Source organism: Callorhinus ursinus, unplaced genomic scaffold (genome assembly GCF_003265705.2).
Source record: "Callorhinus ursinus isolate GAN/ISIS: 27379988/994484 unplaced genomic scaffold, GSC_fseal_2.0 scaffold109, whole genome shotgun sequence".
Lineage (NCBI taxonomy): Eukaryota > Metazoa > Chordata > Mammalia > Carnivora > Otariidae > Callorhinus > Callorhinus ursinus.
In genome coordinates, this window is record NW_027397171.1 from 1 (window position 1) to 16096 (window position 16096).

The 16096-nt window shown below is 41.7% G+C and overlaps 1 protein-coding gene across 1 annotated transcript; it reads left to right on the forward strand.

The window, feature by feature from the left end:
• Nucleotides 1-13363: 13363 nt before the first annotated feature.
• LOC112813460 (putative olfactory receptor 1F12P) lies at nucleotides 13364-14346 on the forward strand. Its single transcript, XM_025858505.2, has one exon. It carries the CDS (start codon nucleotides 13367-13369, stop codon nucleotides 14306-14308), a length of 942 nt encoding a protein of 313 aa, XP_025714290.1. The 5' UTR covers nucleotides 13364-13366; the 3' UTR covers nucleotides 14309-14346.
• Nucleotides 14347-16096: the final 1750 nt, after the last annotated feature.

Genomic DNA, 16096 nt, shown 5'->3' on the forward strand with positions numbered 1-16096 from the left:
TATTTTCATACATTAAAATTCTTTTAAGTTTGGCCATTTGGGGACCAACCCTATAATTCTTGTGTAATTAAGTTCTCTACATTATTAACACCTTAACATTATAAATTATAAGCATAAAGTTTATAATCACAGTGAGGAGATCTTTGAATGCTCAGCATGCTGACTAAAACATTAAGAACAGTTGATCACTGACTTTTGGTAACCGTTAGTCTCTACCTGGTAAGAGTAGGGGCTTATTAAAAGCAATTTAAAAATATCCCAAAGTCCAATGGAAAGAACATAATTTTGGAGTCTGTATGTCTAGGTCTACATTTTGGCCCCATCATTTAAAACTGTGACATTTCAAGAAAAGAATTTAACCTCCCTATTCCAGAGTGTGCTCACTTGTATATAATGGTCTCTGAAGACAGTGACAATGTTGATAATGTTGACTCTTGGTGCTATGGGAAATAAATAATATAGAGAATGTGAAAACTCCTAATAAATTAGAAAGCACAATGTAAATGCAAAGAACTAGTAGTTCTGACTGAAGTCACACTTTTTCTACAGTGCATTTTCCCCGTCACCCGGCATCGAGCCATGTTATCGGCCACTCTCAGCTTGAAATGGTCTTCATGAAACTATTCAGCCTAGATATACTCACTTGGCAGCAACCATTACTATTCTGATTCTTTTAAAACTCTATGTACTTTACCTTTAGTTCTCTTTTTAGCCATTTCCCCCTTTAAAAATGATGGTACTTCAACTGAACCACCAAAGAATAATTGTCAAAGGGTATCAGGCTCGGAGTCCCTTCCCAAGTAAAATCTTACACTGCCCATTGTCAGTCCTGACATAGCTACATGGATATTTACAATTAATATGTCTCCCCCACCAAAGGTGGCTGTATTCATTTCCTGGGGCTGACATAAAAAGTACCACTCACTGTGGACTTAAACAAGACACTATTCTCTCACGGTTCTGGAGGCGAGTCCAAAGTCAGCTGTCATGCAGGACACCCTCTCTCGGAAGGTTCTAAAGGAGAATGTGTTCTATGCCCTTCTCTTAGCTTCTGGCATTGTCAGCAATCCTTAGTGTTTGTTTTGTTTTTTCTTTCTTTCTTTGTTTTTTTTGGTGGGGGGGAGGAACAGAGGGAGAGGGAGAGAATCTTAAGGAAGAGCCATGCCCAGCACAGAGCCTATGTGGGGCTCGATCTCACCTCCCTGAGATCATGACCTGAGCTGAGATGAAGCCTCAGATGTCTAATGAGCTGAGCCATGATGCCCGATCCTTGGCACCCTCTGGCAGACAGATTCGTTGTTGCTCCAGCCTTTGTCTCCGTGGTCACCTGGCGTTCTCCCTGTATTCTGTGTCTGTGTCTCTGTTTTCCCTTCTCATGAGGACACTGAACATTCTGGATCAAAGCCCACCTTCATCATGAATGACCTCATTTAAATTCGATTACATCTGCAAAGACTCTATTTTCAAATAAAGTCACATTCACATACACCAGCTGTTGGGACATGAACATATCTTTTGGGGGGGCATGATTCAACCCAAAACAGGAGCTTTTCCTTTTGGCTTCTCCACTTCTAAGAAAGGGATCAACTGACCTCGCAGTCACCAAGACTGGCATCCCGGTTACCCTGATAATTCCCCTATAGTCACTCACGATATGCTGTCCTGTCTCAGGCTGCCCTCAAGCTCCATATCCTGATCCAGGTTTAAACTCAGAATTCATGATGGAAGATACAGTTTCCCATGTAATAGCTGTGTGATATAAGGAAAAGCCCCTACCTTCTCTGTACTGATGCTTTGTCCAGAAATTGAGGGGATTTACAGAAAAACCTCCTAAAATTCTTTCTAACTTAGAAAGTTGTAACTTCTTTTTTTAATGTTTTTATTTGAGTAGAGTTGACACATAATGGGACATTAGTTTCACGTGTACAACATAGTGACTCAATTTATCTATACATTATGCTCACAAGTGTAGCTGCCCTCCGTCACCATACAACCACCATACAATGTTATTACAATGTCACTGATCATATTCCCCGTGCTATGCCTTTTATTATCTTTACTTATTCATTCCATAACTGGAAGCCTGTACCTCCCACTCCCCTTCACCTATTTTGCTAACCCTCCCAAACCCCTTCACCCTGGAAACCATCAGTTTGTTCTCTGTATTTTTAGGTGTGATTCTGCTTTTAGTTTTATTTATTTGTTTTGTTTTTGAGATTCCACATATAACTGAGATCATATGGTATTTGTCTTTCTCAGTCCAATTTGAGCCAAATCTGTCTCCACATGGTATGTTGGACTAGAATTGCTGAACCTACATAAAGACAGCAAGGATTTAAAAAGAAAAAACAAAAACAAAAACCTGGGTGCACTTGGTTGGCTCAGCTGGTAGAGCATGCAACTCCTGATCTCAGAGTTATGACTTCAAGCCCCACATTGGACAGAGAGATTACTTAAAACAAACAAATAAAAACTGAATAATTACTGGGCAAATTCAATCCAAGGAGAAGTTCTGGGTCTTACTGGAAGGAGGAAAGAGAGGTGGGAATTCATTGCCTTTATCGTCCCAGATCCTCTGTCAGTGCTCTGCACATAATGGATATCCAACACAGTTTTGTTTGAGCAGTTAATTAATATATCAGATAATAAAAAATCAAAAATTGATAGCCATATCCCAGAAGAAGAGAGAAGGTAATTTGAATACAAATGAAGAAATGGAGGGTTTCATCAGGGACAAAATAAGTGTTTATATATATGAAATAAAATTGTTTTGTTAATTGGAATAGACTTTTCATATAAAAAAATGAAGTAACAATAAGGAGCAATATATATCTACGAAACATATATCTAAAAGCTTAGTTGTCTAATTAAATGCCTTGTGGGGGCGCCTGGGTGGCTCAGTCAGTTAAACATCTGCCTTTGGCTCAGGTCATGATTTCATGATTCCAGGATCCTGGAATCAAGCCTCGCATTGGGCTCCCTGCTCAGCGGCGAGCCTGTTTCTCCCTTCTCTCTGCCCCTCCCCCCTGCTCGTGCATACTCTCTCTCTCTCTCTCTCTCTCAAATTAATAAATAAAATCTTAAAAAATAAAATTGCTCTAAAGTTGCTCTAAAGTGGAATTATTAAGTCAATAGATCTGAATTATTCCCAAGTGTTTGTTGCAGGAGAAATGTGATTTATCTGACCCAGAATACCAACACGTGGTACACTAGCTAAGAAATCTGAAGAAACAGGACACCGGACTAGCATTTTCAACCAAATACCAATAGCACCATTACTTCATACTCTGCTTCCATGATTAGGTCTAATGAGCTGGAAATGATTGTCCTTTTCATTTGCAGGAACTTAAAAGTGCCCACCAGCCTTCCCCATGTGCAAGCACATCTGGGCCAGAGCTGGCCACCCTCGTGCATGGAGGCAAGCATCAGACAGTCCAATAGGAGAGCCTTTTAACTCCTATTAGGGGTCATCTTTACAATGGCAGAACATGTGCTTTGAAAAGTAGAGCCGAAAATCTTGGACACTGTGTATCACACAACATAGGAACACCGTGGAAGAGTAGGAGGCACACAGGCTCGAGGCCTCGGGGCCTGAGGAACAACACTGTGCTGTGTTCCCTGAGCTGCCCTCTTCCATATGACAGCACTGACTGGGTGCTGGAGAAGCAACAGGAACGCCAATGGGCACAGACCAAAGAAAAGCATCAAGACCTTGTCTCTCTAGCCAAAGGACTTAGAAAAGCAAAAAACTTTTGGACACTAACCGCTGTATTCCAGAAAAGCCTGTGGCCCCTTTCCCACCCCGCCAAGTCCAAGCTGATGTGATTTCATGGCAGCCTGGTGGAGATGCACAAATGTCATCAGCACCCAGGAGTAATGTGGCCACACCACCCCACTGCCGTCAGTGAGGGTTCTGTGGGGAGGAATAAGGAGGCACCCACGCCCCTCCCAGCAGAGCCCTAGTGGGTTTACACTCCTGGGTCCCACAGGGCTGAAGCGAACAGAAACAGTTCCTAACTGGCTGGGCCTGCCCCCAGCGCAGCAAACTGAAACATCCAGATATTCTACGAAAGAAGCCAATTTTCAGATCTTCATAGCCGCACTGGAGTGGGAGGGGGTGGTTCTAAATGAACGCCCACCTCGGGGCCAATTGCAAGCCTTTCCAAAGGCCTGGAGGCCGACAAGCACCGTCTTCGCCGTGCCCTGTGGGCCTCTGTGAAAGGAGCTTGTGCACACGTCTGACACTCAGCTGTTGTGGCTGCTGCCTGGGGGACACATTCCTCGGAGGCTGTGCTCTGGTGGCCAGTGGGGCTTGTGTTCCTAGGTTTGACAGGACAGTAGCAAAACAAAGACAATTCCCCACCAGCAGCACAGAGGGAGGAGCCAGACATGCCATCTTCCCTTGAAAGAGGTATGTTTATAAACTTTAAAAGCTGCTGTCCGATGGGCCAACTTCCAATCAGCCTACATCAAGGAGTTGCCTGAAAGCCTCCCTTTTGGGACACGAACAGATCTTGGCAAATCCTCCAATACTGGGAGCCACTTAGAACAAAATGGAGCAGGGGCGCCTGGGTGGCTCAGTCATCAAGCGTCTGCCTTCGGCTCAGGTCATGATCCCAGGGTCCTGGGATCGAGCCCCACATCGGGCTCCCTGCTCGGCAGGAAGCCTGCTTCTCCCTCTCCCACTCCCCCTGCTTGTGTTCCCTCTCTCTGTGTGTCTCTCTCTGTCAAATAAATAAATAAAATATTAAGAAAAAAAAAGAAAATGGAGCAGAAATGTTCCACAGATGTTGACCAGTTACACCACTGCCTGAGAGCAAGGCTGAGAGAGAGACGGAGACAGAGGTGGAGGTGGAAGCACAGAAAGGACCTTCTTTAAGCCACTACATTTTCAGGGTCTTTTGTTATGGCAGCTTATCCTTTAATTTACCTAATGAGTTTTCCACTGATTTCTCTGGATTTTCCTCCCAACTGCATTTAGACTCCAACCCTCCACTGGCCAATCATTAAATGTTGAAGTGCCTCAAACCTTGGTCTTCCTTCTCTAAAATCTCTCCCCGTGAGATCTCCCCCTTATGACTGCAAATGTCTATGACATGCAATAACGCCAAAATCCCTGTTTATAATCAAGATCATTTCTATAGGCCCCCAGATTCTGCATCTCAGCCGGGGCTTTCGCGGAAAACAGAACTTGAAACAAAGGCCTGTGTGCAAGTACTTAGTGCAGAATGTGATACAGCATCAGGAGTAAAAGAAGGGGAGCAGAACAGGGAAGAAAAGTGGGCTTGTCATCAAGTGTGCCACCAGTGTGAGTAACTGGATGCTTGGTCACATGTACTCCCCTGAAACAGGTCTTAGGAGATATCCCAAGAAGAAAGAAAGGAGAAATATTTACCCATCAGCTCCATTCCCCATTGGTCAAATTTCATTCCATGCAGTACTAACTAAGCAGTCTCCCTATCCTCTACCAGAGTGTTGGAGTATTAGAGGAGCTGTAGAGGCCCAAGCTGAGGCATTGTCAAGTGGCACCCAAATAAAAATAGAGCTCACAGAGCTAACTACTGCAGCAGTGGTTGAAATTAGAAAAATGTGAGGCCCCGAAGATCTCAGGTGGTACTCAAAAGGTTCCTGAAACAGTCCACCCCTGACAACATTAAGATCCCTTTGTGTCCAAGCAAACAGGGTCCCCTGCAAGGTGGCTGCCAGCACAATCTCTATAAAATCTTTTTTTTTTTTTAAGTAGGCTCCACACTGGGCCTACTGATCAAGAGTCAGATGCTTAACCGACTGAGCCACCCAGGCACCCAATGATCTTTATAAACTCTTAGTGCAAGAGATTTAGCAGAGCACCAGACTGGCTCAGTAGGTGATCTCATGGTTGTGGGTTCCAGCCTCACTCTGGGTGTAGAGATTACTTAAAAATAAAATCTTTAAAAAGAGAGAGAGATTTAATAAAAATGCTACAATCTCACTGCTGTAAGCTGTTCGGAAGCTTTTGACCAAAAGTAGATTTGATTTATCCTCAGCTGTCAGTTTAGCCTGTGTTGTTTGCCTGGAATGGTGGTCCAGACATTTATCCTTAAGGGAACTATACCATTACTTGTCTTCCTCTTATATAATCATGGCTGCTGCAATTCCACATTCACACCCAGGCTCCAGATATACTCATTTCCTACCTTATGTGTAGCATCCCCATGATCTACACAGTCATCTACATGATAATCAAGGTCAATCGTCCTCCACCAGTATCATAACCCCTTTCTTCACTTACTGGTCTAGTGGCATGAGGATCCCAAAGAGGCCATAAGGTAGTCATAGCTTCAAGTTCAGTGAAACCCCTCTTGTGTTTCCTCATGGAAACATTCTCTTCCTTAGAATCAAATATGGCTGACCTAGAGGTAGAGGGATGAAAAACACAAACTCTAAAACCATATCATTTGGAGAAATGGTAAAAAAAAAAAAATATATATATATACACATATATACACACACACATTTTTATATATGTATGTATATATATACATTTAATATATAATATGTGTATATATATATATTTCACATATATATAGATATGTTATAGATGATAGATAGATAGATAGATAGATAGATAGATAGATAGATGGATGGATCCTACTTTCATCTTTGGTTGATTGCAAAACTGCCCACAATTTTGCTCTCCTTCCTGAATCTATGTCTTTTTGCCATGTGACTTTGAAGCTCTTCCACCAAGAGGCAGATTCTTTCCCCATCCTTTGAAATTGGGTTGGTCTTGTGACTTGCATTGGCCAACAGAATGCAGTAGAAGTGACATTGTGCCAGTTTTAAACCTAGACTTCAAGATGCCTTTCATGGTTTTACTCTCTCACAAATCTGCCCCTACCATATGAACAACCTGGGCCATCCTTCTGGAGGATGAGAGATCACATTGAGCAGACAGGTGTCATCCCAGTATGGCCATTCTAGAACACTAAGCCCTAAATGAACCCAGATGCTACCTGCAGGCATTTGAATGAGTTTAGCCAAGGCCAGAAGAACTACCCAGCTGAGCCTAGCCCAAATTGCTGACTCATATAATTGTGAGATAAACAATGGTTGGTGTTTTAAGCTTCTAAGTTTTAGAATGGTTTGTTATATAGAAAAAGCTAACATATGCACAACCTTTGGCATCTAGACACATAGGTTGTAGCACTGGGGACACACTACCATAGATGGTTATTTTTCCATGCATATATACCATCCTGAAATATGGCATCCCCAAACTTCTGGGTGTTATCCCCAGGCTGACATATTAGCTGAGGCTTTACAAAGCTATTTCACTGTTAGATCAGGCTGAGTGCTTTGTGGGATGGAGTTCATGATAAAACCAGTGAATCCTGACCATATGCCCATTGTCTCATCTTCTTTGCCCCAAAAATGGGCCCTCTTATCTCAGGCAACATTGATAAATCAATTCAGAAGCCCAAGGATGGTGTTGTTGACAGAGTGCTGCAATCAGGGAAGATAAATCCTATATTTAGAGAATAAGTCAACTCATACTGGAAAAGGTTATTTGTTTTTGGTGTAATGTTTGATATTTGTTGTTTTGGAGCCTCTTGGAAGGTGAAGGGGGTGACATGTGTTACAAACCTTCCTGGGAGCCTGGAACAATTTCTAGACCTTTTAATTCCTTGAATCTCCCTGGAGGATTATCTGCCAGGTACATTATCCCTAGGGTTGCAATTGGGAAACCCACAAAGGGGATAAAGTAATTGTTACCGGAGTTGAGGAAGCCTGGCAAGATTGGGTTCTCAAGCACTGCAAAGAAGCTATAAACTCCAGTGCTGGAGAATCCTGAGGTCACTCCAACTCTCACCACACTGGATACATCTGCCGCAAGAAGCATCCCATCCCTCAACCTTGTACATCCTGGAGGAGGGGCAACATTCCCTTTTTAAAAATTTTCCCATTACCCTTGAGACTTAGAAGCTAAAGTCTCTTCTCAGAAGATTCCTGATATGAGGATCTGGTAAGTGTGCTGGAAAGTGAGCAGATCTGAGAAGAATGGAGGAAGCAACTCTTTAAAAAATATATATATATATTATTTATTTATTTGACAGAGCTACAGAAAGAGAGAACACAAGCAGGGGGAACAGCAGAGGCAGAGGGAGAAGCAGGCTCCCTGCTGAGCAGGGAGCCTGATGTGGGGCTCAATCCCAGGACCCTGAGATCATGACCCAAGCCAAAGGCAGACACTTAACTGACTGAGCCACCCAGGTGCCCCGGAAGCAAGTCTTTAGATAAGTAAGACAAACTCAGGTTCTACTCAAGGCCACCAGGCATTGTCTAACATATAGTAGTGCCTAATACCATTTGTGGACTGAATGAATGAATTGATTAATAACTGGAAGCCCTCCCTGTGAAGGTGTTAAATCCTAGATTCAGTAGTGGCTTAGTGAAAAGTGGACGAGATTTCAAAACAATTAACTCAGGTCCTGGCTCTGCTAACACTCAGTGTCTCTCTAATGAGGATATGTGACCTATATTATAGAGGTGTTATGAGGATTAGCAAACTATGAGAACATTTAGTGTGGCATCAAGTACTTGATAGTGGTAAGCCTTGTCTTTATAGTTTTTCTTTGTGAAAATTTTATTATTTTTACACAATTTCAGAATTTACTCAGCTGGTTTCATGCAATTTCCATTGTTTTATAATGTTTCTAGAATGAAATCATTTGGTTGATAGAAAAGTGGAGGGGAGAGGTCTTTAGTGTTACCACTGCCCCACCCTCATGCACTGATGAAATCAATAAAACCTATGGTTACACACCCAGAGTATTTTCACATGCCCATAACTCCTTCTTTATGTCTCCTATAGATTATTGAAAAGCTCTTTCTGTTCCCTCCAGAGTACTTGTTTTCTGGAATATTTCTTTTGTACATTCTCTGTAAATGAATTTTTCAATATTCAGATCAGTTCTTTAACAGAATCATATAAAGAGCTTAGGATAACAGTTAACAATAGGCTTGGGCCAAAATGAGAGAATACTAGAAAGATATGTATTAGCAGTTGAAAGAGTTGGGTAAATGACGACCGAAATGCCAATGGGCATGAACGTGGCCCAAGCTAGGAAAAAAGAGAAGAAATCTGTGTCTTCAGAACTGAGTTTAGGAAGAATTGCTAGGTCAGGAAGGTTAAAGGTGCAAAGGTGAGAGGAGAAAATAAGTAGGGGATATCCTTTTAGATGGACAAAGCAATTAACAAAGGAGTCAGAGCTGAAGTAGAATGCTATGTGACTCTCCCCTTTTCCTGAAAATCTACTTTAATCTTCCCTCTGTGCAGGCAGATTTCCTGTTATTCAGTCCACATAGCATAAAGTGGCAAGAGCCCAAGTTCTAAATTTTTATATCTCCTCTGTCCAAGAACTAAGCCACTTCACCTGGCCATTTCCCCCGTTATCTCCAAAGCTCCTGGAGTGTCAGCAAAGAGACTTTGATGGAAGAAGAAAGAAGACTACAGGGGCTGTTTTCTCTTGGGAGTTTCTCTTTAAGTGGAAGTGCAGGATCTACACACTCATAGCAACTGTCAAGGCAGAGAGGCATTCTACAACATATGTGTAAAGTGGAGAAAGGCGTGCACTTCACATCCAGAGAATCCAGGGCTCATTCAAATTTGTGTGTAGAATGCCTTTCACACTTCTGTTATTTGATCACTGGAAAAATAACCCAACAGAGTTCCTCCATTTCCTTCAGTTTCTGTCACCAGACTCTCCACTGCTTTGGCTAAGATACAAGACAGTGGGGCTATGAGAACCAAGACTAGAACCCCAGATGGTGTGTCTGGCATACTCTGGCATGCAGCTCACTCCACCCAAAAAACCAGTCTGTCTTCACAGGCAAATATAAATCATTGTTTGTAAAATTGGGTTTCCCTATGCAAAGATGAATAAGATACAGTATATATGCTCTCCAAAATAAACTGCAGGCCAGGAAGAGTCATGAAAGCAAAACAAAAACAAATATATAAATATTTATATCTATATATGTATTCTCAAATGCTATATAGACTAGACTTAAAGTCGCTATAAAGTATACACTGAAGACACACATTGCTATCTAAGAAAAAGCTTCCTGAGTCTCTTAGAGGCATATTTATGTATTCAACAAATACATATTGATCTGTGTGTCTGCTGTATTGTCAGGCAATATTCCACACATATATTGGTTTTAAAAAAAGGACAAGTTTCCTGCTCTTATGGACCTTACATTTTATTGATGCATATCAGAAAATAAATAAATTACTTTATGGAAACAAGAAAATTCCAGGTGGTGGTGAGTCATATGAAGACAAAAAGCAGGGCAATGCTATAGAGAATGTCTCGAGGGAAGCTTTAGGTAAGGTGTTCAGAGGATTTCAAACTGAGAAAAGCCAGAGAGACATAAAGTTTCAATGTGTGTCAGGAAATTCTAAGGGTGAGAAATCAGTCACAGCAAGAGATAAGACTAGACAGGCAAGAAAGGGATAATGAAGAACCTTGTATGCCAAGATAAAGAATTGGAATTTGGGTGGAAGGCACCTGAAAACTATTGGAAATTTTTAAGAAGGGAAGGAGGGAAATTCTTGTTTTAGAAGAATAATTCTTTAGGAAGTATGAAGGAGGATTGAAAGGGGAAGTCTACAGTCTTCTTTCCTTCCTTCCTGGGAAGGAAGATCAATGTGAAGGTTATTGCAAGTATCCACAAGAGATGAGAGTCTGACATAGTATAATTAAGAACAAAGAAAAGCAGTATGGGTGTGAGAAAAGTCAGAATATCAACATGGCTTGGTCATGAACTGGATGAGTCAAGGATAACTCTAAAGTTTCTGGCTTTGGTTTAAAGCTCCTCAAGGGGAGAGACCATGCCTCTCTATTCACTGCTATTTCCCAATGCCCAAAACAGTGCTTTAGTTGTAGTAGATGTTAAAAACCTATTTGTTTAATAATAATATTCTGAATCCCCAAAAATAACATCAGCAGGGCTTAATGATTGATTGGATGTACAGGTAAAGGAGAGGGAGAAGTCCTGGGCTGACTCCCAAGTTTTCTTTTCTTGAACAACTGGACAAACTGTGGTGCTGTTCATTGATAAAGGGCACATGGAGGGAGTAACGCTCTTTGAGCAGGGAGAAGAATATGATGGATTCAGTTTGGGAAGTATTAGACATAAGATGTCTGTGACATCCAAGTAGAAACATCCAGAGAGCATTGGGAATAGGAGTCTGAATATGAGAGAGAATTGCACTAGAGAAATAATTTAGAAGAGAGTGGCATATAGATAGAATTAAAGACATGAGAGTGAATAGAATCATACAGGAATATGTGTTGGATGAAAAGAAAAGAAAGCATAAGACAAAAGCAACAGCAACAACAACAGCAACAAAAACAAAACAGAGGAATGACTACATTTTACGGGCTGTCAAATGGAGTGCGCTGACACTCTCAAAGGGAGTGCAAAGGCAACTGAAAATGAATGGCCAGATTTGAGAAAATCTGAAAATAAATCCAAGGAAGAGTTTCTCAAGAAAAGAATTCTAGGAAGTCTAAAAACATAAGGACTAAGAAGTGAACATCGGGTTTTTCAAAAGACTCCAAAGAACAATTCATTGGAGTGCCTGAGGCAGCAGCAGATTGGCATGTGGCTATGAAGAAATGAAGTACGTGAGGGGTTGTGCAGTGGGGAGAGAATCAGGAGGAATCCCAGAGGTAGATATGGATCTGGAAAGGGAAGCCAAAAATGGGAGAGACTTCAGCTGAAAGTCAGAGTCCACAGAGCAGGAGAACACGTAGGTTACAGAAAGGAGGAGCTGTGGGCACCTGCCTGGCTCAGTCAGTAGAGCTGGTGACTCTTGATTTTGGAGTTGTGAGTTTGAGCCCCACATTGGGGGTGGAGTTTACCTATAAAAAAAAAAAAAGGAGCAGCTGAGGCTCTGGAGATGTGGAACAGGAGGAAAGGAGAGAAGGAATCATGAGTAGAGATGCAGATAAGTTTCCTGCATTGGTGGCAGGAAGTTGAGCACATCCATCTGACCATGGTTCTGTTTTCTCTATGAACATAAGAGAAGTGCTGTGAAGGGACATGCTGGGGGTTCAGGAAGGAAGATTTACAACAGCCACTGTGGAGACTGGGAAAGAACCCTGACCTTACCCAGTTCTGGCTTGGTCACCAGCAGCTTGCATTTATTAAGTAATCATTCTTTGCTGAGAGTTTTGCACACATTGACTCATTTCATTTTCACAATAAGGCAGGTGCCATTATCATACAGGGGAGAACTAAGATTCTGAGATTTGGGGTGGTTAAGTGCCTTGGTCACCCAGGCCACAAGTGAAGGGGTCTGGTTCCAACTGGGCCAACCAGAGCCCACATTCTCCAAGACCTTTTCTATCTCTCAGGGAGCCCTCTGTTCTCGGGCAACTATCTCATCTGTGGATGTGAATGTTTGTCTTAATTGTTTTCCAGGGTAGTATTTTTCATCCACATCCTGATCCAAGTTTCAGAAACTCTTCCATTGCATTGTGTTTTCTACAACACCAAGATATGCAGCACCCAAACTAATCATGATACCTTAAAAACTTGAACCCTTTTTTTGTAGTTAGTTAAAATAATACAAAAAAAAATTAAAAGGGAATCTTGTAAATCTGCACCCTAATTTGATATAACTTTCTCTGTGTTCTTTATCTACACATATTATATAACTACATGTGTTACATAACTTTTTAACTTGTTTTTAAGTATTTTCCTAAGTTGCTCATAGTCTTCATGTAAATTATTTTTGAGAGGCTTAATTTTTTATACTTGTCAAGCATGTTACTGTATTTTTCTTTTGAATCTTAAAAAGCTAAGATGGTTTATCTTCTTCTTATAAATCCTAAATGGTAAATGTCTGACTGGTTTCCAAGCAGCATGGTTCATAGGATGTTGGATAAACACCTGGAAAATTTTTCTCCTTTAAATCTCAAAGTTTGGCTTAGAGTCACTTAGTGTGTCAGACTCATGGACATGTTCCAACACACAACTGGCAGCCAGGCAGCCACACAAAGTGCAGAAGGTGCAAGAGCCACTACAGACATCACAGGTAGGAAGAGGGAAGTGGTATAGAGACCCCTTGGACGCTCTGGTGAGGTGCCGTTCCAGTAAGGGAGGATAAATAAAAAGTAGACTGATGAAATGGAAGGACATACCCACGGTCAGTGAAGCTCAGGACAGAATACCAGAGAGGAGGCAGGATGGCCTAAAGAAAATATTTAGTAAATGAGACAAGACTAGGTGAATAGATAAAAAATAAAAAGGGAAAAAAATTTTTTGTCAAAAATATTTCATCCTCTTGTTTTCATGCAGATATATCCATGCAATGGAAAAAGGAAACCAAACCAGTGTGTCCGAATTTCTCCTCTTGGGCTTCTCAAGTTGGCCAGAGCGACAGGCTCTCCTCTTCGTACTTTTCCTGTGTCTCTACTTAACAGGGCTGTTTGGAAACTTGCTCATCTTGTTGGCTATTGTCTCAGATCGCCGCCTCCACACACCTATGTATTTTTTCCTTGCCAATCTGTCTGTGGTAGACCTCTGCCTTCCTTCATCTACCATCCCCAAGATGCTGCTGAACATCCAAGCACAGACTCAGACCATCTCCTATCCTGGCTGCCTGGCTCAGATGTATTTCTGTATGATGTTTGCCAACGTGGACAATTTCCTTCTCACAGTAATGGCATATGACCGCTATGTGGCCATCTGTCACCCTTTGCACTACTCCACCATTATGACTCAGCTCCTTTGTGCCTCTCTGGTGTCTGTGTCTTGGGTCCTTGCCACTTTGAATCCCCTCTTGCACACCCTTATGCTCACCCGTCTGCACTTCTGCTCTAACAACATAATCCACCATTTCTTCTGTGATATCAACTCTCTCCTCCCCCTCTCCTGTTCTGACACCAGTATCAATCAGTTCATAGTTCTGGCTGCAGTGGGGCTGATCTTCATGGTACCTTCAGGGTGTATCATGGCATCCTATAGCCTCATCATCTCTGCTGTGATTAAAATCCCTTCCACCCAAGGAAAACTCAAGGCTTTCTCCACCTGTGGATCTCACCTTGCCTTGGTCATTCTTTTCTATGGCGCAATTACAGGAGTCTATATGAGCCCCTCATCCAACCATTCATCTGAAAAAGACTCAGCCACATCAGTAGTCTTCATGGTCGTAGCTCCTATGTTGAATCCCTTCATATACAGTCTAAGGAACAGTGAGCTGAAGGGGGCATTAAAGAAGGCTGTGGGCCAGACCAAAACCTTCTCCCAGTGATTTGTACTGACTGAAAGGCGTTCAACAGGAGACAAATCCTCATCAGGTCATCATTTTCATTCTAGTCATAGTTACAAAGCTGTTACCAAATAACTAACTAAACTTGGCAATGACCTAAATTTGCTACCTTATCACAGGCCCTATCTATTTGAGCTCCTGAAGATAATTATTGTTGTGGGCAAACAAGTTCCTGAAAATACAGAAGGAACATGAAATCAACATTTGAATACATCGTTAAGAACTCCCAGATGGCTCAGGACAACACAGAAACCTACCATGGGGAGTGAATAGAGCACCCCTGCAGGCCTGTCCTCCTGGAGTAGACAGAAGTGATGTAACCACGTCGCCATGCATGAAAAACAGTAGAGAAGAAAACTACAACGTAATAAAAGGTTCAAATCATAACTGCAATGAGAGGTTAAAGAGAAAAGATATCGGGGAGGGTATAAGAGGTCAAGTAAAGCTTTGAGAAAAAAGCCTCACTTAATCTGGATCCTGGATATAGGTGATTATTACACAGAAACAATGAGACTATTCCAAACCCACGAGGAAGCCTTGTAGGTAAGAAGGAGCATGGTGTGTGTGAGTAAATGTATCGAGTAAATTAATGGGTGAAAGGTCCAAATGAGGGATTGGTGGGAAAGAGGGGTTGGGTTATTTCTCACCCTAATGTTTTTTATATTTAGTCATGTTTTATGATTATATTGTGTGTATTTCCTATAACCTGTCTTTATTCCCTTGTGTAAAAAGTAGCATTTATATTTCCTTGTATATATAAATCTTATCATGGTCTACAAAGAATTGCCCAGAAGACTACTAATCCCGTTTTTAAAATTAAAAACCTGGGACACCTCGGTGGCTCAGTCAGTTAAGCATCCAACTATCGGTTTTGGCTCAGGTGATGATCTCAGGGTTATGAGATTGAGCCCCACATCAGGCTCCACACTCTGCAGAGTGTGCTTGAGATTCTCTCTCTCCATCCACATCTGCCCCTCCCTCTGCTCGTGCTCTCTCTAAAATAAATTGGGGTGCCAGGGTGGCTCAGTTGGTTAAGCGTCTGCCTTCCACTCAGGTCATGATCCCAGGGTCCTGGGATCAAGCCCCATATCAGGCTCCTGGATCAGCGGGGCGCCTGCTTCTTCCTCTGCCTGTTGCTCCTGCTTGTGCTTTCTCTGTCAAATAAATATTTTTTTAAATAAAATTTAATTAATTAAATTAAAAATCTGTGCTGTTATTTAGAGTTGCCTATATGAGAAGCCACCATACCAGCAATTGATAACATGTGCCTTTGTGATCTTTGATTTGGAACTCATAGTTGATTTAACAGTGAGTGTTTTCTGGGTCCATTGTGTTGCCCAGAGCCATGCAAAGTGCCTTTCTCCATATGCCATATGTCCTATAGTTTAAGTCATACTATCCAAAACATCTCCTCAAAGTTGGTAAAAAGGGGGGAAAAAAGCAAATAAATAAAATGCTCAATCATTTTCATATACGTAATAATTAACAGGCAGAAATAAAAAGATTTTTTTAAAAAAAATCCCACTATAAACATTTGTCCTATTTCTTTATGATGAGAAGACCATCTACAAGTTACGCTTGTGTTTTTTACTTTTTTCTTATGAGACAGAGATCAGAAAACTTTGCTGGAGCTTGTAAGGACCAATGTAAGCAACACTGCATGGGACAGAGAAGCAATGACAACATTGGACCACTCAAATCCGAATTTTCTATCTCTCGAAAGATCTTTGTATGCATCAGCTTTCTTAGTTGCAAAGAAACAGAAATCAA